At 32.0% G+C, this 22576-nt stretch overlaps 2 protein-coding genes across 2 annotated transcripts; one reads left to right on the forward strand and one right to left on the reverse strand.

The window, feature by feature from the left end:
- The first annotated feature begins 4071 nt into the window (after positions 1 to 4071).
- LOC139481560 (UPAR/Ly6 domain-containing protein crim-like) lies at positions 4072 to 8207 on the forward strand. Its single transcript, XM_071264978.1, has 3 exons — positions 4072 to 4210; positions 5833 to 5964; positions 6792 to 8207. The coding sequence occupies exons 1-3, from the start codon at positions 4156 to 4158 to the stop codon at positions 7061 to 7063; spliced, it is 459 nt and encodes a 152-aa protein (XP_071121079.1). The 5' UTR covers positions 4072 to 4155; the 3' UTR covers positions 7064 to 8207.
- A 2885-nt stretch (positions 8208 to 11092) lies between these two features.
- LOC139481561 (3-ketoacyl-CoA thiolase, mitochondrial-like) lies at positions 11093 to 22161 on the reverse strand. The gene is made up of 11 exons (XM_071264979.1): positions 22026 to 22161; positions 19854 to 20029; positions 18629 to 18757; positions 17995 to 18111; positions 16564 to 16711; positions 15844 to 15903; positions 15042 to 15157; positions 14577 to 14679; positions 12873 to 12970; positions 12222 to 12376; positions 11093 to 11582 (listed from the first exon to the last, which is right to left on the reverse strand). Exons 1-11 carry the CDS (start codon positions 22039 to 22041, stop codon positions 11501 to 11503), a joined length of 1200 nt encoding a protein of 399 aa, XP_071121080.1. The 5' UTR covers positions 22042 to 22161; the 3' UTR covers positions 11093 to 11500.
- Between the last annotated feature and the right edge of the window lie 415 nt (positions 22162 to 22576).

Consider the following 22576-nt stretch of genomic DNA (forward strand, 5'->3'; position numbering starts at 1 on the left):
CTTGTATGACCCAAAAGACAAATTCGCTTCATCACATGTTGACTTAAACAAGTTACGTGTTAAACTTGCAACATGCAAAGACACAAGTTTGTTGCGTTTGCCACCAAGCGAACCTGCATTCAAAGAACATGTTTTGCGATCATGTCTTCAAACGAAAATTTGGATGTCCTCACATCTCGATCATCCAAATCCTTTGTCTCCTTATGAATACGGATGGAAAAAGAGTTCACATGGCCCGGATCCAGTCTACTTTTTAGGCATGATGACGTCCGATTTCCTGCAAGATTTAATATGTTCTTTCAAGGGAAAATATATATGTAGCAAGTCATGTATTTGCCGAGAGCAGCAGATGTCTTGCACTGAGCTTTGCCCATGTCAGGGTAGTGATACCTGCCAAAATATATTTTCTAAAGAGGACCTCGACCTCGAAGATCAAATAAATAATTGGTTGTATACTTAAGTTCCGTATGCGATGATAGTGGTAGTTACAAATTAAAATTAAAAAAAAAAAAAAAAAAACTAAAAAAAACTAACAAAAAAGAAAAAACAACCTTGCTAGTGATCTTCGACCCTGACGTGGCTGGCAAGCTTAAGACAATTAAATCATAATGTATTTATAACTGTCGAACTAACAGGAGACCAAAATAACATATATTTTTAACTGTGCTGTAAACATGGTAAATATGCGCTTTGAAGCAGTTTTACGGTATGTTTTCATATAGTTTTATCAATGTTTTGTCGGTATAAAAAACATGCTAGGCAAAACATTAGAACTTATAAAACAATTATATATGTTATTAATATAAAACCAATAGAATTTGTGTGTTTTCGATGCAAAATTAAATAATACCGAGCGTTTTGCGTCAAGACCCGTAAAAACTATGATTTTCACAAAAATACGAGATTTTTTCATTTTAAACACTTTTTTGTAGAAAAAAAATTTCAGAAACAAAAACTATATAGACTATAGTTTATCAAATGATATATTTCAAATAATATTGCAGATGAATTTGTTTTTATTTAAACTGCATTTTTCGAACAATATCGTCAAATTATGACTTTTATTTTTTTTCCTTTTTTGCCGGTTTTAGAAAAATGTGACCATTTCCCAATTTGACGACCAGGCAATTCTGAATGTACGATAAAAGACCTTTCAAATGATATATCATATAGCCGTGTGTTAGGTAGGTGCATTAAAAACCTCCGAATCCTTGAATTGGCGCTCGCCTAATACATTTAACGAACTAGCCGGCAAAATTGCCTTTCACGAACGCGCACCTGATATCGATATCAGTGGCGTAGCTAGGCTATTTTTAAGTGTACGCCCCAACCTCGGCGAGGGGTTTGGGAGCTCCAATCGGACCAAGGTTATAACATCTTCTAATAGTGGGTTCGAGGGGAAGGTGTCATTAAAAACTAATCAATAGTAAGTTGAACATACCTTATAGATTACTTTTTTTTTTATATATATCTTTTATGTTTAATGTATGCATTGTGTTGATTTGAAATCTAATGGTCAATGGTGTTAAAAAAAAAATCCAAACCAGTTACTTTAAAATATGTTTAAAAGGAACCGTGGGGTTATATATAGCAATTACTCGACTAAAACCCCTTTTTGTGCAAAAGTCGTTAATGGATATGAATTGATTAATTTGCATAGATGTTTAGGTGCATTATGAAAATTCGTAAACGGTTCCATGGTTCTCGCTAGATTACCTCTTCCCTCGAAAATTGATTCCTTTTATCAGTCCATTACAGGATTTTAAATAATCAAACATTTGCTTTAGATTTTTTTTCTTGATCTGGACTATTAACTTCTACCCAAGTGTCATGACAATATCTGAAGGTTTTCAAAATTATCATGTAAAAATAATAATCACAGAGCGTCTGTTAACTGCTAATGATAAGTCCGTATGTCAATTGAAAAATGAAAAAAACTATATTTTCAAAATTTTACTTCAGACATGAATCACAAAAAAGCTTCTGCCAAAGTTTCATAAAATTCGATGGAGGGTTGACAAAGTAATTGAAGTGTAGCAAACTTCAACCACAGACTATCTACTTGTTAACTGCAAACAGAAATTCCTATTATCAGTAAAATACGGGGAAATCAAAAATGTAAATTCATCATAAGGTCTAGATACTCTTTTGACTCGAATAACAAGCTTCTGTCCAACTTTCGTAAAATTTCATGAAGGTTTGACAAAATAATTGATATAAGAAAAATCTTTTACCACATATTTAACCTAAATGTTGACGCCTCCGATGAAATCTAGGGTCTCTCTCTCTATATATATATATAGCTTTTTCTTGTTTTCGTGTCATAAATGTAGGCTCAGCTAAAATTCAAAGCACATATCGAATCTCAGCTGAAAGGAAAGTAAGAGGAAATCCCAGTAGATTCAGACTTTGACTGACAAAAAATGAACGAATATCTAATACGGTACCATTCGATCGAGAAAAAAAAATCTCATTTTTTTCGCCAGGGCGTTTCAATGACGTAAACGTAGCTACGCGTCTGGATATTTCAATACGACACCCGGATTTGAAATAATTAAATATTTTCTGACGCAAACTATACTTGATGAGTCTATAGAGGGGGATAGGACCTTTATCGGGACTCCGGGATCGGGTGTTTTTAGCTCGTGATTTCGGGATCTGGGAATTCATTTTTCTAATTTCGGGACTTCGGGATTTAGATTTTTTAAAATCGGGACCTCGGGATTTCGTGTTTTTAAGCCCGGGATTTCGGGATCAGGACCCCCTCCTACCCCGCTCCTCTATAGCTGACAAAACTAAGGTTACAAGGAAAAAGGCTTGAACTTACTATAGCACTCATTTCCAACAGCGAATAACTTTGACCTCATTCTGGTGCTTCATTCTAGGGTGAATCATTACAGTTAAAAAAAAAAGGTGTAAGCATACTAAAGCAAAATATCAAATATCAGACTGAAATAGAAAATATACCATGTATACCTTTATAAAACACATAAAGGTATATAGCATTTTTTTTCTGAGACGAGTGCCTGTGGGCTCTGGGCCCGCGCTGCTTTCGGTAATGTAACATAGGCATTCCGGCGCAATCGGAACTGTACTGATAGTGCACCGGGTTCCAATAATAGTCCGGGGATGGGGCTCGGCCATGGGGTTCGGTGGCTTAGTGGTCTTAGAAGTCGAGCTACTGTTTCACTAGCCTGCGAGTTCGAATCCCGCACGTGACAGGTTTGCTCGACTCAGGCGCCACTCTAAATTGAATTTTATGCATATTAAATGCATTTTTTTTTATGTATATTATTTTTTTTAACTTCTCTGTAACCTTTGTACCTGCATGGTTTTATGAGAATAAACTATCTATCTACCAGGATTGTCAATTTTCATATCGAACCCTTGGATTAAACATACTTCAGAGGTTCCCCTGACTTTATGTTGAATTAGAATCTTTTCTAAAAATGTGTAAAAAAAATAAACTATTAAACATCTTTTTCTCGGACCCCCTCCCCCCACCCCCCCCCCCCCCCCCCCCCCCCCCCCCCCCCCCCTTGGTCCGCCACTGATTCTCTGATATTGTCGTTCTTTAATATTTATTGTGTCTAAACAAATAGAAGATTAAGGTATTGACTTAAATGGAACTAATATTGAAATATGGTTTTGAGCAAAAACTGATGAGTCAATAGAATAGAATAGAATAGAATAGAATAGAATAGAATAGAATATTTTTTTTTAGAAAAAGAAATGACATATAAATCAAGTGTTAGAAACCTTCTAAAATCTGTATATATGATATCATGAGAGTGATGTATTGTTTTCGGCAAATTGGCTTTAATTTTAATTTTTAAAAGTATAGCCAATTTGCTGAAAACACTAAACGTTCCCAATTTTGTTTTTAAAGCCACCCTTTTTTTTAAGGTTACACAGGATGACAAGTCCTCAAATAACCACTATAAATCTGAATAAGAATAATAAATACAATGTTTTAATTATTTTTCTCTTGTTTGAGTTATCAGGTTAGGGCAAATCTTTCATTGCGTTGACACTAATTTGATTTAAAAAAAATACCTGTATAAATTATCTCCCTTTAAATTTGCACCTGCGCAGGTAACTAACAAAGGTGAATCATTTGAAGACACTTCCGCTATGTAGGACAATATTGACAAAATGAAGACAAATATTTTATTGTTAATAACCATTATACTGAGCCTTTGCTATGAAGGTAAATGAACAAGCCTATAAGTTTATAACAAGTCTATTATATAACTTGGTCCTTTGACGAAAAAGGACAAACCACTCGCGACAAAAACCCAATAAACACTTGACAATTGTGTCTTCCGGTATTTTGTTTTATAAGATCGAAAGTCTAATAATTCAGTCTGAAATTCTCAGGAATAAAAGTTCTGTATCCTTTGCCTTTCTACATCAATGTCATTTTTAGATGAATATCCAGTCGAATATTAAATTATTTACCGTTTTTAGCGCAAAACGCAGACCATTGAAAACATTTCTAATTCACTAAAAGTTTTAATATTTTGAAAGTTTTAAAAGACATTTGCTAGATACTGTTTTTTATCGGTTGTAATATCTTCACTATTAAGCAAATTGTGTTGGTTTCAAAAATGATTTGTATATAAGCATGGTAAGTCTTGATTTTAATTAAGTAACTACAAAAATCAAGGAAATTTTCTGGTTTTTTGTTGTTCTTCAGATAATTGTTGTATATATGTTATGTACTGCATATCTACATGTAGATTTAGCAATTTTGAATAATTACATTTTTTCAGTTATTGATAAGGAGAATTATATGTTTGTCAAGCTAAGTTTTTGTTATTTTAATAGAAAACCATTCAAATTACAATTATGATTTAATTACAGCTGTTATCAATATGCTAGCAAGTTAAAGGTTTGGGTTGCTTGCTTTCTTGCTTTGTTTGTATTAATGTTTGCCCAAGCATTGTTATTCAGATTGACATCTGAAAACATTATAAAAAAGTGCAATTTAACTTGTGTATATTATACTTGAAAAGATTGAGCGGAGGTTATCAAATAATCAAATTTACCTATATACATGTATGCATGCAGGTTTAACTCTGCCTACTTATTTTATTATATTACAATCAAAGCAAGCAAATCAACCAAACCTTTGACTTGCTTCCTTTCGGGTAACAGCTGTAATGTTTAAGTAAACCTGTTTTTCAAAGGTGACACTGACTGTGATGCAATATAAGTTCCTTTATGATACGTCAAGTTCAAAATAGAAGAAATATAAGAGTATTTGTTCTTCGTTAAATGAAGATTGGTTTTTCACTAGGAACAGATATTATATGGTAATGTTTGTAACAAAAGTTTCCAGAGAAATTAATGTCTGAAAGGAGGAACACATATAGAATTTACTAATTAAACTATTTACAGCATGCAGGCTATAATGAAAAATACTTGTGTTAAGGGTTTCACTTTCTACCAAAAAGTGTTTTCTGACATACATGTACAATGTATTGGAAGTTTATTGTAACAAAATATTAGGCCTTCCTCATATATACATTGCTCAAAATAAATCAATAAAGAAGAATTCCTGTATAAATTCTAATACATTGAAGCACTTCTCCTGGTGCTGGGTTTTCTCACTGCATTGAAGACCCATTGGTGGCCTTCGGCTGTTATCTGCTCTTTGGTCAGGTTGTTGTCTTTTGACACATTCCCCATTTCCATTCTCAATTTTATTTATACCGTTATCATATTTTCTTCTTCATGACTATATCTAAAACAGCAACACACACTTATTTGTATAACTCTAGTCTCCATGGATGCATTTGTTAATTTATTTTTAAATTGTTATTTAAGGCTCAGCTATTATGTGCCACCGTTGTTTCAGTGCTATGGGTGGCTGTGGAGATGATTTAGTTTGGTGGATGTTCCCATGGAAAGACTGTGGTGATTCACAATTCTGTGTTAAAATCACAGAGCAAGTTGGTAGTAAGTATTTCATAATCGTTTCCACTTTAATTTACTTATGACTTTGGTTAATGTGGTAAACAAGGATAAAGAAGAGGTGTACAAATGTATACTGTGGATAACATTGATAGATTTGAAACACTCGGAGTATTTAGAAAGTAGGGAAATAAAAAAACTGGAGAACTTTTCAGTTAAAATGTATGATACTAATGAAACATTTAAAATACGGTGAAATACTGTTCAGACCTTTAGCTAGAAATTGAAAGTGTTCTCAAGGCACATTTGCCAATGAAGGTCTCAGCACGATATCGATTGTTTTTAAAACAAAAAGGTAGACACGTCACAGGTAATAGTTGATCTAAATAACATTTAATTCCTCTGATACTATTATTGCACAAAATGCACCACAATTTGTATACAACTATGTCTGTCCCCATTAAAGAACCTGTTACTTTAGTGGTTGTCGTTTTGTTACTGTGTTTCTTCTTTTTTTTTCCATTCATTATTCTGTGAATTAATTAGGCTGTTTAAGTTTTTCCAGTTTAAATTGTTGTACATTTGTCATTTATTGGCCTTTTATAGCTGACTATGTGGTATGGGCTTTGCTCATTGTTGAAGCCTGTATGGTTAATTTCTGTGAAATTTTGGTCTCGTGAAGAATTATCTCATTGGCAATCATACCACATCTTTATTTTTTTATTCTGAATAAAATATTTTTAGATAAAACTTAATGATGAAGTATGTTGAGTACTGGAACAGTTAAGGTATAAGAAGGTGTGAATACTACGGTATACACTTGACACTTTAGTACTTTAAAGGATTAGCTAATAAATAACATATTTTTTTAGGTGAAACCTACATTACAAGAGAATGTGAAAATGTACTGATGAAATCAACAAGACACAGACTGAGGATGCCAAACCTGCGTCGTCATGGTTACTGTTTACCAGCAAGAAACAACGACTTTTGGAATCCAGGATCTCTGACGAACCCCAAGATAAAATATTGTTTCTGTAATGATTGGAATGGATGCAACTCAGCAAATAAAATAACACAGAAAGCCTTACCAATGACGATCTTGTGCATAGCACTAACATTTATCTTTAAACGACTGCTGTAAACTATTGAATTTTGTCTTTATACATACTTGTAACTATATCAGGATAATTAAATAAGATTAAAAGTGCTTATAAATCAAACTGCAAAAAATAAAACCAAATATATTAAAAAGTACTATTATAATTTTAGTTCACGATGTAAAATGTAACCTGGATGTTTATTCAGCGTTCATAGATTCACCTTTTATTTATTCTGTAATGTAGTTCTGGCATTTTCTGATCAATTAAAATGTTTTGTATATCATAATTTAATTTGATCTTTAAAAGTAGAAACTAAATTAAACAACCAGTGAAAAAACAATAAATGTAAATGTTTTATTCTAATTTTTAACATTTCGATCTTTTCTAGTTATTGTGCCATATTTTCTTCAATTCAATTTTTTTTTGAAATTCTGTGACAAAGTTCAAACTTTATGCATTTTAAATATTTTGCACAATTTAAAAAATTACACATCATTATTGTAAATTTGTAGATATTTTGAATTGAATATAGATTGAATTTTCTAGTATTGTATCAGCAATCATAAAATGTATTATTTCATTGTATATACTCAACTGACGGTTCCCATGACTGCATATATATTTGAAAGTTATTGATTTCAAGAAATTTTATTAATTATTTTGGGTAAAAGTTTTAAAAGATTGGTAAAAAATTCCGAATAGTTTTATGCTTGATATAATTAACTATGCAATGTTTGGTCATTTTCATTTTGTATGCCTAAGATAGCAGATGGTACTGAGGGGGTATTATGTTTTCAAATCTATATGTATTCCCTTTCATCTTGTATCAAGGAAAGTTTTTGGTTTTGGTAATTGAATTAAGTAGTTATTTTGAAAATAAACTAAAATAAATAGAAATATTATCTCCCATTTGTTGAGACCACAAATATTTGAAAAAGGAGACACTGAATGGATAGAACACATTAGTAAAATATATAGTAAAAAACATTTTTTTTAATAAATTTAAACAGGAAACATTTAGCTTTTTTCATTCCATGAGTGAATGGTTTATTTCATTCAGTTAAGGTGACTGGAAGGCAATACATACTTCTAGCATTCCAAAGTGTAATAAATGTAAATTATATATGTATTATAATTAATCATTTGTATCAAACCATTTTTTTTCATAATAAATATTTTTATACAGAGAGTTTTAGCTTTTTACAACAAGTCTGTTTTGATTTGTAGTTGTTTGATTTTATGTATATTTATCCTCCAATCAAAGTTTCTATACTTATACAGGTGTATAGATAAAACAAAGCGATATACATATACTAGACATCTTTAGTCTCCTAATATCCTGCTTCTGTTGTGAGCAAACGGATCTGTCAGATTACAGTTTACATCACTGTTCAATTAAGGGTACTCATTTAAGCTTTGTTGATTTCATTCAAAAACCAATTCAATGCTTGGGATGTTACACTAGAGGCTCTCAAGAGCCTTTATCGCTCACCTGACTCTACTTAGGTTTTTGAAATCATATATAAAAAAATAAAATTTGGCTACAAATTAACAACACTTGGCCAGCACCTGATTAGGAAAGGAGCATTCATGCTATGTTTGGTTTCATTCAATTCAGTGGTTCTCCAGAAGAAGACTTTTGTATGCACTTCCCATAGGGTCCTATGTTTGGTTTCTTTCCATTCAGTGGTTCTCTAAAAGAAGAAATTTGTAATTCCCATAGGGTCCTATGTTAAACTAAGTCCTCCAACTGGCGGCCATCTTAGACTTTAGATTGGCGACAAAGTAACAACACTTGGTGAGCATCTCATTAGGAACATTCATGCCAAGTTTGGTTTCATTCCATTCAGTGGTTCTCTAAAAGAAGACATTTGTATGTATTTCCAGTAGGGTCCTATGTTAAACCAAGTCCCCGGTGGTGGCCATCTTGAATGATGGTTGGCTACAAAGTAACAGCACTTGGGCAGCACCTCATGAGGAGCATTCATGCTATGTTTGGTTTCCTTCCAACCAGTGGTTCTCTAAAAGAAGTCATTTGTATGCATTTCCCATAGGGTCCTATGTTAAACTAAGTCCCCCGCTAGCTGCCATCTTGGATGATGGATCGGCTACAAAGTAACAACACTTGGTCACCACCTCATAAGGAACATTCATACTATGTTTGGTTTCATTCCATTCAGTGGTTCTCTAAAAGAAGTCATTTGTATGCATTTCTAATAGGGTCCTATGTTAAACTAAGTCCCCTGCTGGCGGCCATCTTGGATGTTGGATCGGCGACAAAGCAACAAAACTTGGTGAGCATCTCATAAGGAACATTTATGCTATGTTTAGTTTCATTCCATTCAGTGGTTCTCTAAAAGAAGACATTTGTATACATTTCCCATTGTGTCTTATGTTAAACTAAGTCCCCTGCTGGCGGCCATCTTGGATTATGGATTGGCTACAAAGTAACAACACTTGGTCAACACCTCATCAGGAACATTCATACCATGTTTGGTACATTCCAATCAGTGGTTTTCTAAAAGAAGTCATTTGTATGCATTTTCCATAGGGTCCTATGTTAAACTTAGTCCCCCCGCTGGCGGTCATCTTGGATGATGGATCGGCCACAAAGTAACAACACTTGGTCAGCACCTCATAAGGAACATTCATGCCATGTTTGGTTTCATTCAATTCCGAGGTTCTCTACAAGAAGTTCAAAATGTTAAAAGTTTAGGACGACGACGACGGACGCCAAGTGATGAGAATAGCTCACTTGGCCCTTTGGGCCAGTTGAGCTAAAATATGTACAAAGTTATTTGCAGGATAAAGGCAATAACTGTTTTGTGTCTTTTTAAAATATCAGCTGTACTCGAAACAGGAGGAATAGATCAAGATTGGTTCTGGGGAAGTCTTTATTTCATTGACTCAGCCTCAAAACTCATGTTCTTGTTCACTTGTAAATATGCATGAAATATTTTCTCCTGGAAGATAAGACAACATCTATTTCTATGTCGTCATAAACAAAACTACTGATAAAAGAGCAAAGCTGACTATGAAAACTTCACCTATTCTACTTGTAATAGTTTGTGAATTTCCTTGTAAATGTAGAATTCTTGCCCAATAAACCCATTTCATGATTTGTCATGAAAATAAACCATTATGACTGATAGAGGGATTAAACAGCATGAAACAAATTTGAAAAGTATGATCATATTAAATTTTCCAGTCAAAAATCTTTTCAAAGTGATAGACCTATGTTTTGTTCTAAAGTAGTGTAAAGTTTCATCAATATCTGTCTAGTTGTTTAGGAAGAATTTAGCGTATGAGAGAACATTGCGAAATGTTGCAGTGTAGCCATCAGACTGTAACCACATTGAAAAATTGAAGTATGATTATCTCCCTTTAATGCAAGATATTTTGTATTCCTTTACACATCTCCTCGGGTAGAGGGTCTACACATTCATAGGACTATCCATTCAACCTTCTATGTTTTGAGCCTTCAAGCACTAATACAGACAATATAGCCATCACAACTTTAAACATTAAATATTGCTAATTCATTTATTTAAATGGGTACCAATTGTCGTTAATTGTGAAAAATTTGTATTTTCATTGATATTAGATTCCATGGGTTTTCCATGGTCTGCATTAAACCCTTTAGAAAATATGATTTTGATGGAACATTTAATTTCTTGGTTCACGGTGACAGCTTTACCCTCAAGATTGACGGAAGTAGGCATCCAATGAAAAATAATGACTCCTCAGTATTAATGGAAGGAACACACATTCCATCAATAACTATAAAACTTCTTATTAAGCTTAGCCAACATGCAAACAATATTGGAAAATTAATAGGTTTCTAAATTACAAATACACATATCTATTCCTGAAGACAGCATATTGACCTATACATTTACTATGGGTATGATACAGTAATCAAATTGAATATCTGCTCAATTTATAACTTAATTTTGAATAAATACAACAAAGTATGGAACCTTTTTTTAACTTCTGTTTCCTTTGATCACACTTGTTTTGAATTTATGAAACATCTGATCTTAAAAAACAAAAATAACATGAAATATAACAACTGGATATAACTATTTATTTGCATATTTACAAATCATAGTATATTCTTCTCTGCACCAAAACAGCCAACTATTTTGATAAAAGTGGCAAAAGAATTAAATTAATAATAAGTGATCACATGAAATGCTGTTTTATTCAAGTGGTCATATTTCCACCTTGCGTACATGAATTCTCAATGTGAAAGGTTTAATGTAGATATGTTTGTTTGGCACAAGAACCATGCATCAGTGAATGTGTTAAGTCACTGATGTTAAAAATGTCATGTATTTAATACATATGAATAAAATAGATTCACTTTTCTTGTCATTAAATGATAACATTGGTCCATCACATAATTTGAATGAATATAACATCAGTTACTATAAATAGATATTTTATCACATGAAGATATGAGAGTTTTTGATTGGTTAACACTTCTCTACGATAACTGTCATTCCCTGTCCTCCACCTATACATGCTGAACCCAAGGCTATGTTCTTGTTCTGTCGACTGAAAAATAAACAGGTATATGATATTGATTTTGTCAAAAGTTCATTATAGAATACCTGAGAAAAAAATATTGGTTGTTTAACCTATTACATTTGTACATTGCATTCTATAAGCACCGTCCCATCTGGAGTGATAATATATACCAAGCAGAAGAAAGTTTGGCTTAATTTTATTAAGGTTTAGACATAGAAGTGACTTCTAAAAGTTGTAGTGACTTTACACTAAGTTTAAGAATACCATTGACAATTATCAAGTTTTATAGTTTCTAATGCCTAATTTCAAAAGAAAAATAAATGAGTTAAAGTGTTTATATAAGTCTTAATCTCTGATTTTATACTGACTTTTTAAACAATTATAGATAAATCTAAATGCAACCCCTGCTGGGTTTTAATTTCAAGTGGTAGAAGACTAGCCTCCAGAGAAATCAGAAAATCTTTATCTATTGAACTGCATCGTGGCACACTTTTATGAAGATAATTGTTTTGTTTTTACTCTTGCCCTACATTAACATGATTAACTTGGGTTTAAGTGTTGTAAATCTAGTTTACCACAGCTAGTCAAGCAGATATTTAATAGAGTTAAAGACCTAGTTTTATGTTGGCAAATTTAGACACTACCCAAGATTTAAAACAAACTTACTGTAATTCATGGACTAAATGACCCGTAATTCTAGCACCTGATGCAGCCAGTGGATGACCTAATGCTATGGCTCCTCCTGCCATGTTGGTAATGTCATTATTCAGACCTAATTCTTTAGCAACAGCTAGAAATTGTGGTGCAAAGGCTTCATTAACCTGTAAAAATAAGAAGTACAGTATTAACAATACATTTTGCTATGCAATTTTTGTATGTTATGTTTTTCAAACATGTTCTATGTTGACATAGTAAAATAAAGTGGACATTTGCATTTGATTGGATTATTTTAGTCTTGGTGTAATGGTATGAAAATTTTTCCCCTGATGATGACCATTTCTGAAGAAGAAGAGAGAATAAAAGCATGATTTCTTTGAAATAAGTGATTCTAGTTTATTGGTTTTAAAAATTCTGCCAAAATATATTTGTAAAGTTTATTAGAAGTTACTCAATTAACAGTACTAAAAATATTATAATGTCCATGTGAACTAGCTAAAAAAAATAATTTTCATAACGATCTAAGAACTTTCTTTTATATAGATCCATAAATGTTAAAAGAAAATACATGTACTATCATAATTAATCAACTCTAATCCTGTCTTGAACTCAAAAATTGGCTGTGAATATTGTTACAAAGCTTGCAAGAGACAGACTTACATCAACTATATCCATATCTTTAACTTCTTTACCAATAGCTTTAAGGGCTGCCCTTGATGCAGGTGCTGGTCCTATACCCATTATCTTGGGATCACAACCTAAAACAAAGATAATTTTTAACTCATTTACTTTGTGTAAGTATGCATCTATTACCATTATGCAAAATTATCTAAAAAAAATTGTTCCTGGTTGTAAGGATATTTTGAAAGTCCCTTCCTACCCTCCAACAAACATTTTAATGGAATAGCCCTAACAAAATTTCAAAGTTCACAGATTTGGATTTTTCAAAGTTCAAAAGATCTGTATTTTGCCCATCCTGTTTTTCAACCCCTATTTTTAATAAAGAAGAGCATGAACTCACAACATTTGTATATGTAAATAGTCCATGCTATATAGTTAGCCCTGATTGACCTCAACGATGAGTAATTCAATCGAGTAACATTTCGTTGGAGTCAATTCAATTCAATTCTTTATTGACACTCAGACACAGCCAAGACATTGAAGTCATTGGTCTGTTGTTATATTAATTGCTTACAGTAGAATCAGCAAATATTTTTTGTTCAAACCAGTCAGATAAACTATTTAAGGAAATCGACATAATAATTATGCTACTTTAGAAATCTAATGTATGTGTATAGATTGTAATTAGTAACTGTTGACATCTTCCATTTATTTTTCTGTTAACTCTTTTCTACTAGCTTTTTTGGCAAATTCATTGAAAAAAAAAGTAAATAATCAAAATATGCAAAAAGAAAATGAACTCCCCTAATAATAATCATTTATTAAACAAATTAAAAAAAATGGTTCCTAATGTCATTTTTTAACAAACATTTTGATGGAATTTATGACATTAGCAACATATATAAATAAGTATTTAAATGCCATACAAATCTGATAGTTTTGTTTAATGTTGAATTTAGTTCTTTTTTTCTTCTATAGATAAGCTATATAACAAATCATCATACATAAGCTATTGATTGGTTGACATGTGAAGAAATATACTGTAGCTGTGAATAGTCTTAATTTCAATAGGTTATGTACAGTTGTAGATCTCAAATACAACCTCATAAATTACAGTAACTGCAAGTCTGTCAAATTTGTTGCGAATGCAACATAATTTTATCTAATAAATGGCAAATAATATCTCATATTCTTTCTAAAGTTATTTTTCATTGTTAAGGATGTTTGCTCCTCCATTTTTTGATTTTTTGCCAGATTTTCGGAATCCTCTGGTTTTATCCATATATTGTCATGAAAAAAATTTGCCCACTAACCCTTACTTTTCTTTTCATAATTTTATTACATAAAGTTTAAAAAGCCATATTTCAAAATTTTATAAAATTCTTGTTATTTTTTCATAGTTTTTGAAACAAATAAGGTACCAATGTTAAATATATGAAAAATCTAAAGAGAATTATTTCCCGCCAAATTTTCAATGGCTTATATCTCGAAAATGAGCACACGGACCCTCCATTTTTTTCTACTTTTTGAGTTTCTTTATTAACATACTATCAATTCATAATAGTCTTTAAAAAGCTTGTTATTTTTTAACAGAGTAGCGAACATCCGTTTAAATATTTCACAAACAAATCCCCCAACATTCTGGGAAGGTTTTTTGAACTGTAATTAGTTGATTACAGCCCATTTAGATATTTGACGGACACTGGTGCACTTTTAAATTGAAGATGTCTGTATGTATATTACCTGCAATACCATAAGATACTAGTCTGGCTAGGGGTTTAAGATTGTGGTCTTTGATTGCTTGTTCGTTGGCCAATACTAATGCTGCTGCTCCATCACACACACCCTACAAAACATACTCATTTTGATACAAATTTTGTTAAAATAATTGACTACAACATAATTATCTATTTGTGTGACGCATACATTCATCTGTCTTCATGTTCTTATGTTGTCAGTTATTGAAAGAAAGGTTAATTTTGTGGGAAACATTTCCTAAGTGGATGTCCAAATTAAAATTAAATATCTTACATTTATATAAGATACCAATACTTGTATATGTTTAGCTGGTAAACAAATTTAAAAGGAAACTTCCCAACATATTTAGTATATTTCATAAAGAGTTATCTACCAACTTTCCTCAGTCTGTATGCTAATACAACATTTGAACCTCAATGAAACCACAATATGTATTTCATGTGTACTCACTGAAGCATTTCCTGCTGTGACGGTGCCATTTTTCTTGAATACAGTAGGAAGTTTTCCAAGTGTTTCCATTGTAGTCTGAGGTCTGGGGTGTTCATCAACCTCAAATACCTCTGGTCCTAAAATACATCAAGCAGTTATGGTTCTTGAAAAAAGCTTCTTTTAACTCATAAAAGTTTGACACAATTTGTTTTAAATTTATACTACAACCTTCCTCAAGTAAGGAGAAAATAGCCTTAAATTCTTGGCCAATAATTGAACAGTATATTCTTGGTATAATAACAATTATTTAAAATCAGAGAAATACGATTAGTGAAAGAAAACATTTTTCTCAATTGTTAGATATTTTTCATGTCTGGGCCTTTTATAGCAGACCATACATTATATATTTTTCTCATTATTAAATGCTGTACGGTTGCCTATTATTGCTTACATCCTCTTCATTTTAACTTAAATGGATAGTTGTCTCATTGGCAATAATACCACATCTTTCTATATTTTCATAGAGTATAGAATTTCTTCTTTAATTGTTTTCTTTTTTATATTGGTACAGAGGAAATTACAGAAAATATTTCTTACTTTAGTAGAGTGAAAACATTTTTGGTCCGTTTTTTTTGGTAGTGTGTGCACTTAAAAAACCCAGAAATAAAGTAAAAAAGTTTAAGACTTATACATCAAAAGTTCTATTTTTTGCTGGGGGAGATATAACTTTCTACTTTACAAGTCTCTACTGTTAAAAGGCTGTTTTAAGTTAACATTTCTCTTGATTCCAAAACTACAGTTAGACAAAAACATATCAACCTACCTTTTCTGCCCTTTAGAGTCATTGGTGTAATTTCTGTTTTAAAAACACCACTGTCTTGTGCTGAAGTATAAAATACACAAACATCACTATACATATGGAGTCTTTGTTGAGTAATTTAGCATGTTTTATAATGTTTATATTTCAGTTAAATTACCTTATATTGAAAGCAAAACAATTAATTGTTAATCAATGCAAAAACATATGTATGTGAAATTAAAAATTCATCCTGCCTACAGTATGCTTGATATTTCTACAATTTCCCTTACTGGCAGAATATAATTTGAATAAGAAATAAACATTTAATGTTATAATATTTAACTGAACTTGAGAGTTTTGACCTTGCTCCCACCTTGACTGAGCTTGGAAGCCATTCTAGTGGTGGTATACTGTTCTGATCTTAAAGAGTTATGTACCTTGTTTCCACATTGACTCATTTTTGAATCCTCTCTAGTGGTGCTATAATGTTCTGTCTGACGTTATTAAAGAGTTATGTACCTTGTTTCCACATTGACTAATTTTTGAAGCCACTCTAGTGGTGCTATAATGTTCTGACATTAAAAAGTTATGTACCTTGTTAACACCTTGACTGAATTTTGGAGCCACTTTAGTGGTGGTATACTGTTCTGACCTTAAAGAGTAATATACCTTGTTTCTATCTTGACTTAATTTTGAAGCCATTCTATTGGTGGTGTACTTTTTCAACCTTACAGAGTTATGTACCTTGTTTCCACCTTTGCTGTGTTTGGAGGGCATATTTATCACAGTCCTCTCTAGATATATTATATTGTTCTGCTAAGTTTTCTGCTGTGATGGCCATAGGAAGGCCTGTGTGTGAATCTGTTAGAGCAGCCCACATTAGGTCTTCTAACTAATATAAGATAAATTGAGAACAGTAAAGTATTATTTCAATTCTATCAATCATCATGATCATTGTTTATCATGTAATCTCAATCGAATTAAGATTAAATCTCCTCACGCTGTGTGGCGACCAAACATAAAAATGAGCGAGTGAGGAGATTTAATTCTAATTAGATTGATGTAAACAAGACTTCATATTGATGTAATGGATTGCAATTTGCGTCAGATCCCCGTCAGGTAATTATATTGTAGAAGTGAACAGTGTCAAGGGTTCCAGTTTACAGTGATTCATTATGATTCTAAAATATTTCAAATTTCAACTCTACAATTAATCATAGTCAGGACTTGTATACATTGTAAGTACTATTGCCAGGTTGGTAAAATAGTCAGGACTTGTATACATTGTAAGTACTATTGCCAGGTTGGTAAAATAGTCAGGACTTGTATACATTGTAAGTACTATTGCCAGGTTGGTAAAATAGTCAGGACTTGTATACATTGTAAGTACTATTGCCAGGTTGGTAAAATAGTCAGGACTTGTATACATTGTAAGTACTATTGCCAGGTTGGTAAAATAGTCAGGACTTGTATACATTGTAAGTACTATTGCCAGGTTGGTAAAATAGTCAGGACTTGTATACATTGTAAGTACTATTGCCAGGTTGGTAAAATAGTCAGGACTTGTATACATTGTAAGTACTATTGCCAGGTTGGTAAAATAGTCAGGACTTGTATACATTGTAAGTACTATTGCCAGGTTGGTAAAATAGTCAGGACTTGTATACATTGTAAGTACTATTGCCAGGTTGGTAAAATAGTCAGGACTTGTATACATTGTAAGTACTATTGCCAGGTTGGTAAAATAGTCAGGACTTGTATACATTGTAAGTACTATTGCCAGGTTGGTAAAATAGTCAGGACTTGTATACATTGTAAGTACTATTGCCAGGTTGGTAAAATAGTCATGCCATTGATTTTCTTTTTTCTTTTTTTTTACTTTTCCAAATTTTATCACTTTTTTTTTTTTAAATATTTCTAAATTTTGTCATGTCTTTAATAGGATATATACATGTTGTGTAAGATATTGGTTTTGCTCATTATTGAAGGCTGAACAGTAACCTATAGTTGTATATATATCCACATCCTTTGGTTTTTGATAGATAATTGTATCATATGCAATCATACCACATGATTGCCCATATCACATAATTTTAACAGTGTATCTGTAATTTCAACTGGTGAAAGTTTTTCAACCTTTTATCAATTACTTCCCTTTAAATTAAGTTTGTTTACCTTAAGATCCTGTCCAAGCTTTGTACCGAATCTGATATTCCTGACAGCGAATGGGGACTGGCTCATGTTATCTGATCCTCCAACTAATACAATGTTACAATCTCCTAGCATGATTTCCTAAAATAGTAGAAACTTTTAATAAGGTAAAGAGATAAATATAAAACTTGTAAAAATAAACCCTAAATATGTAACAGGACAATAACTTACACTGAATTCAACATTTAACATTTAACAAATTCAAATAAATTAAACCTTAAACAGTTTTCTTATTCATTTCTTATCCCTATTTGTATATATATAGGACAAAGCCCACGATTTACTATGATAACAGCGGGAAACAAAACATTTCATTGAAATCCAGGTACTAATTAATAAGCAGTTGATTGGACAGACAAAATAAATACTACCAAAACAATTGTATACCATGCACATATGAGAAATATCAGAAATGTCAGTGTGTTAAGTGTTTAAGCACTACATAAAATAGGGATATCCAGCGAATACAAATTTATTATTATAAAAGGAAATGAGTTTATCCTAAACTTTTCTCAAATTTTAAGTAGCAATATAGAGGTGACGTCAACAAAAGAGGCATTTCTAAATATATTTATATATTCTTTAAAAAAATATTTACCTGAGCTCCATTGACTATTGCTTGGAAACCTGATCCACATAATCTGTTGACTGTTAAGGCAGGTACACCAACAGGCACACCACATCTCAATCCAACATGACGAGCAATGTAAATGGTATCTACTGCAGACTGGAACAAAGAAAGAAAGAGGTAAAATTATAGCTTAAATAGTACTTTTAAGATTTCAAAAATAAAATAATCATATATGAGTATCAATATCCATACCCTGACTATGCGGTATGGGCTTTGCTCATTGTTGAAGGCCGTACGGTGACCTATAGTTGTTATTGTCTGTGTCATTTTGGTCTTTAGTGGATAGTTGTCTCATTGGCAATCATACCACATCTTCTATTTTTATCCTGTCTGAAGTTCAGATGAGATCATGTGTAAACATGTTATGCAACACCTATATGAACAATTACCAGGCAATTTATATTAAAACTTCTCTGGTGGCTGTTGGTGACAAAATCAAACTGAAATATTGGCCTGGTACAAACTGAAATATTGGCCTGGTAAAATCTATTATCAGCCAATACCATCCTATTTAAAGTTTACTATAAAATGATCAAAATGTAGTGTATTACATCTACCATGACTTTTAATGATTCATTGATTGTTGCTTTCTTAACATCCAGTTGCAATAATCTAATATATATTCAGAGCAAAGAACTACTGACAAAAAATGTCAATTAATACAATAAGTTGATCATGCAAGGTTGGATGACAAGAAGGAAGGGTGGATAGGGGTCAAAATTTTGCCTCATAACAGGCCATCTTTGGACCCCTCAAAGAGTTGTTGTATTATCAGTCTTCACAATTGACTTTTGAATCTAATAGTTAATGAAATATATCAAATGCATGCCAATTTGATAAAATTCATTATTCTGCAGTAGTCTATATACGCATGTGCAAACAAATTTTATTGGATTTAGAGCATGGGTTTATTCGCAAAGCGAAAGAAGCACGTCATATTAGAATATTAATTTTACACACAAAGAACATAACACTCTCTATATATACAAAGAATATGATTCATTGTCCCAATTTCGATTTGACAGGACTGCAAGTTTATACATCCAGCACAGCAGAAGAAGTGCCCTACTTTAGCAAGGGTTTTTCTACCATTAGGAAGAAGACCAAAGTCCCAATACTTCTATATACCACATTCACATTTGTGGGTGAAGTTATAACAAAGCGAACAACAAATTTGTAAAAGTCAACATACATGTAACACATTTCCTATAACAACACCACCAACAGCTGCAGGATTAACATTTCCTTCTGCTAATGCACTCTTAGCAGCAACTTCCATCAGATCGGTGGCTGTCTTTCCTGTTAACTTCCCGCCATATGTACCAAAGGCTGTTCTCTTGGCAGATACAATAAACACATCTTTTACAGCTGAAATTTATTGTAAAGTTAATAATAAATGCAATTAGTTTTAAATGTTTCTCACTCATTTTCTCAATGCACTTGCTCCTTAATAAAAAAATTCCAGCAATAAATGTGAATGCACAATTGGTAAAGTAAACACCAGTGTCTTTGAATAGTACTTGTACTACTCTAAGAACAGTTATCAAAACCATCTTCTAAAACATAAATGTTATGTAAAAATGACAAATAGATGTTATCATACGTCATAGTTAATACCATATTAATAAGTTCACTTGTTTGAGACTCTAAATTCTAATCTTTAAGTTACAATGTAATGTATATATAAATTTAGAGAAAAAATTGGTTCAGCAACAAATCATTTTGCAAATACACACAAATATGAATAGTCCACGCTGGACAATACTTTGCCAACCCTGTAACTTACAGTATTGTCTTTAGTCATACAATATTGAACCTTTAGAATAATCACAATGACACCTTACAGTTTATTCTGCTGCCTCATCGACATTTGAAACAGACAAGTTTATACTATTTACTAAGTCACTTATATAGACAAGACCATTTGTATAAATAATATGAATCTGTACATATAGTCATTATACATGTAATAATTGAAAAGAAAGGCAAATGATACCAAATGCACCTTCAAACTTTAATATTACATTTGTTTGTAGTTGAAAAAACAAATATGATAACACAAAGCCTATGCATTATCTTTTTTTTCTCAACTTATAATTATGGCTTCTCACATCTCAAATCTTTGTATAGAGAAAGTTGCAATTGGAGCTATTACTTAGGATGGTGAACATGGTGAAGGCTACTTGAAGGGCACAATACAGAGGTACAATGTACTTATAAACTTCACTTCAAAGTGAAGAGCTAACTGAAAAATTATTTATATATATATATAGGTTAATATCAATCAATATAAATTGTAAATCTGTCCTCTTATCACATATCGCTATAAACAATTGTATGGTTTTCTGTATTGAATGAATCAACAAGACTTATCAACACTATCATTTGTAATAGTAAGATATGGATACAGTTGTAACATTTTATCTTAGTATAAAGATTTCTTTTTACATTTTCTTTTTGTAATACACTTGAATTAAATACATTTGATTAATTCACACACCTGCTATAAGGGGAGATAACCAAAAACTTTACAAATATCTAGGTTGTTTTAAAACTTAAAAATCTTTATTGTACTTCAAAAGGCAAAAAGGAAAAACAACCAAAAGATAAACAATATACAGTATACTAAACACACCACAGAAAACCAAAAACTTGGAGCAACATGAACCTCACAACAACAAGGGACGGGGAGGGAGGGGGAGTGGCAAACCTGCCAACTATCCCAGTTGACCTGCATTTTAAAATTCAGTAATGCTTATTATAAACTAAATTGACCTCAAAACCTATATTCTAATAATATAGAAGTCAATTAAAACACTTGGTATGACAATATAAAAGGAGCTTAAAATTGCAATAGAAATTTTGGAAAAGTTAGCAGATATGCCCAAGGGTATTGATCTCATGTGGTTCTGATGGGTGAGCTGATAATGCTCCAAGTGTGGCAATTGTCCAGAAGCTAATGTATGTAAAATCCAGGTGATAAGTCTATTTCAGTAGTTCATATTATTTTGAACAGTAGAACAAGTGGCAAGATCCAATTGGCAATTCTATATCCTTTGAAAATTCTAAACAGTTGACCAATACAAGTATCAAGTATCAACCCCCTTGATGACATACTATAGGCTTATGGAACATGCTGTATATACTTTTCTTGTAGGATATATATGTTTTCATTAAAAATATAAAAGGTATTAAAATATTGCAACATCATGATCAGCCAGGTATGTTCAAAAAGTGCAAAGTCCAATTTTAAAACTTATTAATTTTCTTGTATGTAACTGATAAGTACAGGGATGCAAATGTGTTATATTCTAAACAGTTTCTTGTTCAAAGTATATTGAAAAGTTGAAGGTGTTTGCTTTACCTCGTGCAAGTGCCATAATGTTCTTCCTAGCTAACCGGCCTAAGCAAAATTTTCTGTTGTCAGATTATCTAAATTGAAAACAATTTCGGGAACGTCATAATTCCGGATATACAGTGAAGGATCCCAAACGATCCCAAGCGAGGTTGTTGAAAAGAGTAAAAGACTGGTTGGATTTTTTCACGGAGAAGAATTTTAATAGATTACACAAAGTTCAGCCAAATAATAATTTAAAATAAAAACTTAAAATTAGAATTCTGCCCGTGCAGAACGAGCTTGAATTTCCCGCCATTAAATAAAGGTGAACATGTAAATTGCTTAATTGTATTTTATTATTCATTAATATATTGAAAATAAAAACAACTCTTTATTAATACTGTAATACCCAGTTGCAAATTTAAAATCAAGTTAATTATAAGTACAATTTAGGCAGCAACCATTTGATTTTCTGGGGGGGGGGGCTATGGTTTTTTTTTCTGGACAAATTTTTTTTTCGCGACAAGTCGACAAGTCGAAAACAATTTTTCTCTTTTAATTTTAGCATTACATATAGT

The sequence above is a fragment of the Mytilus edulis genome, chromosome 7, assembly GCF_963676685.1.
Source record: "Mytilus edulis chromosome 7, xbMytEdul2.2, whole genome shotgun sequence".
Classification (NCBI taxonomy): domain Eukaryota; kingdom Metazoa; phylum Mollusca; class Bivalvia; order Mytilida; family Mytilidae; genus Mytilus; species Mytilus edulis.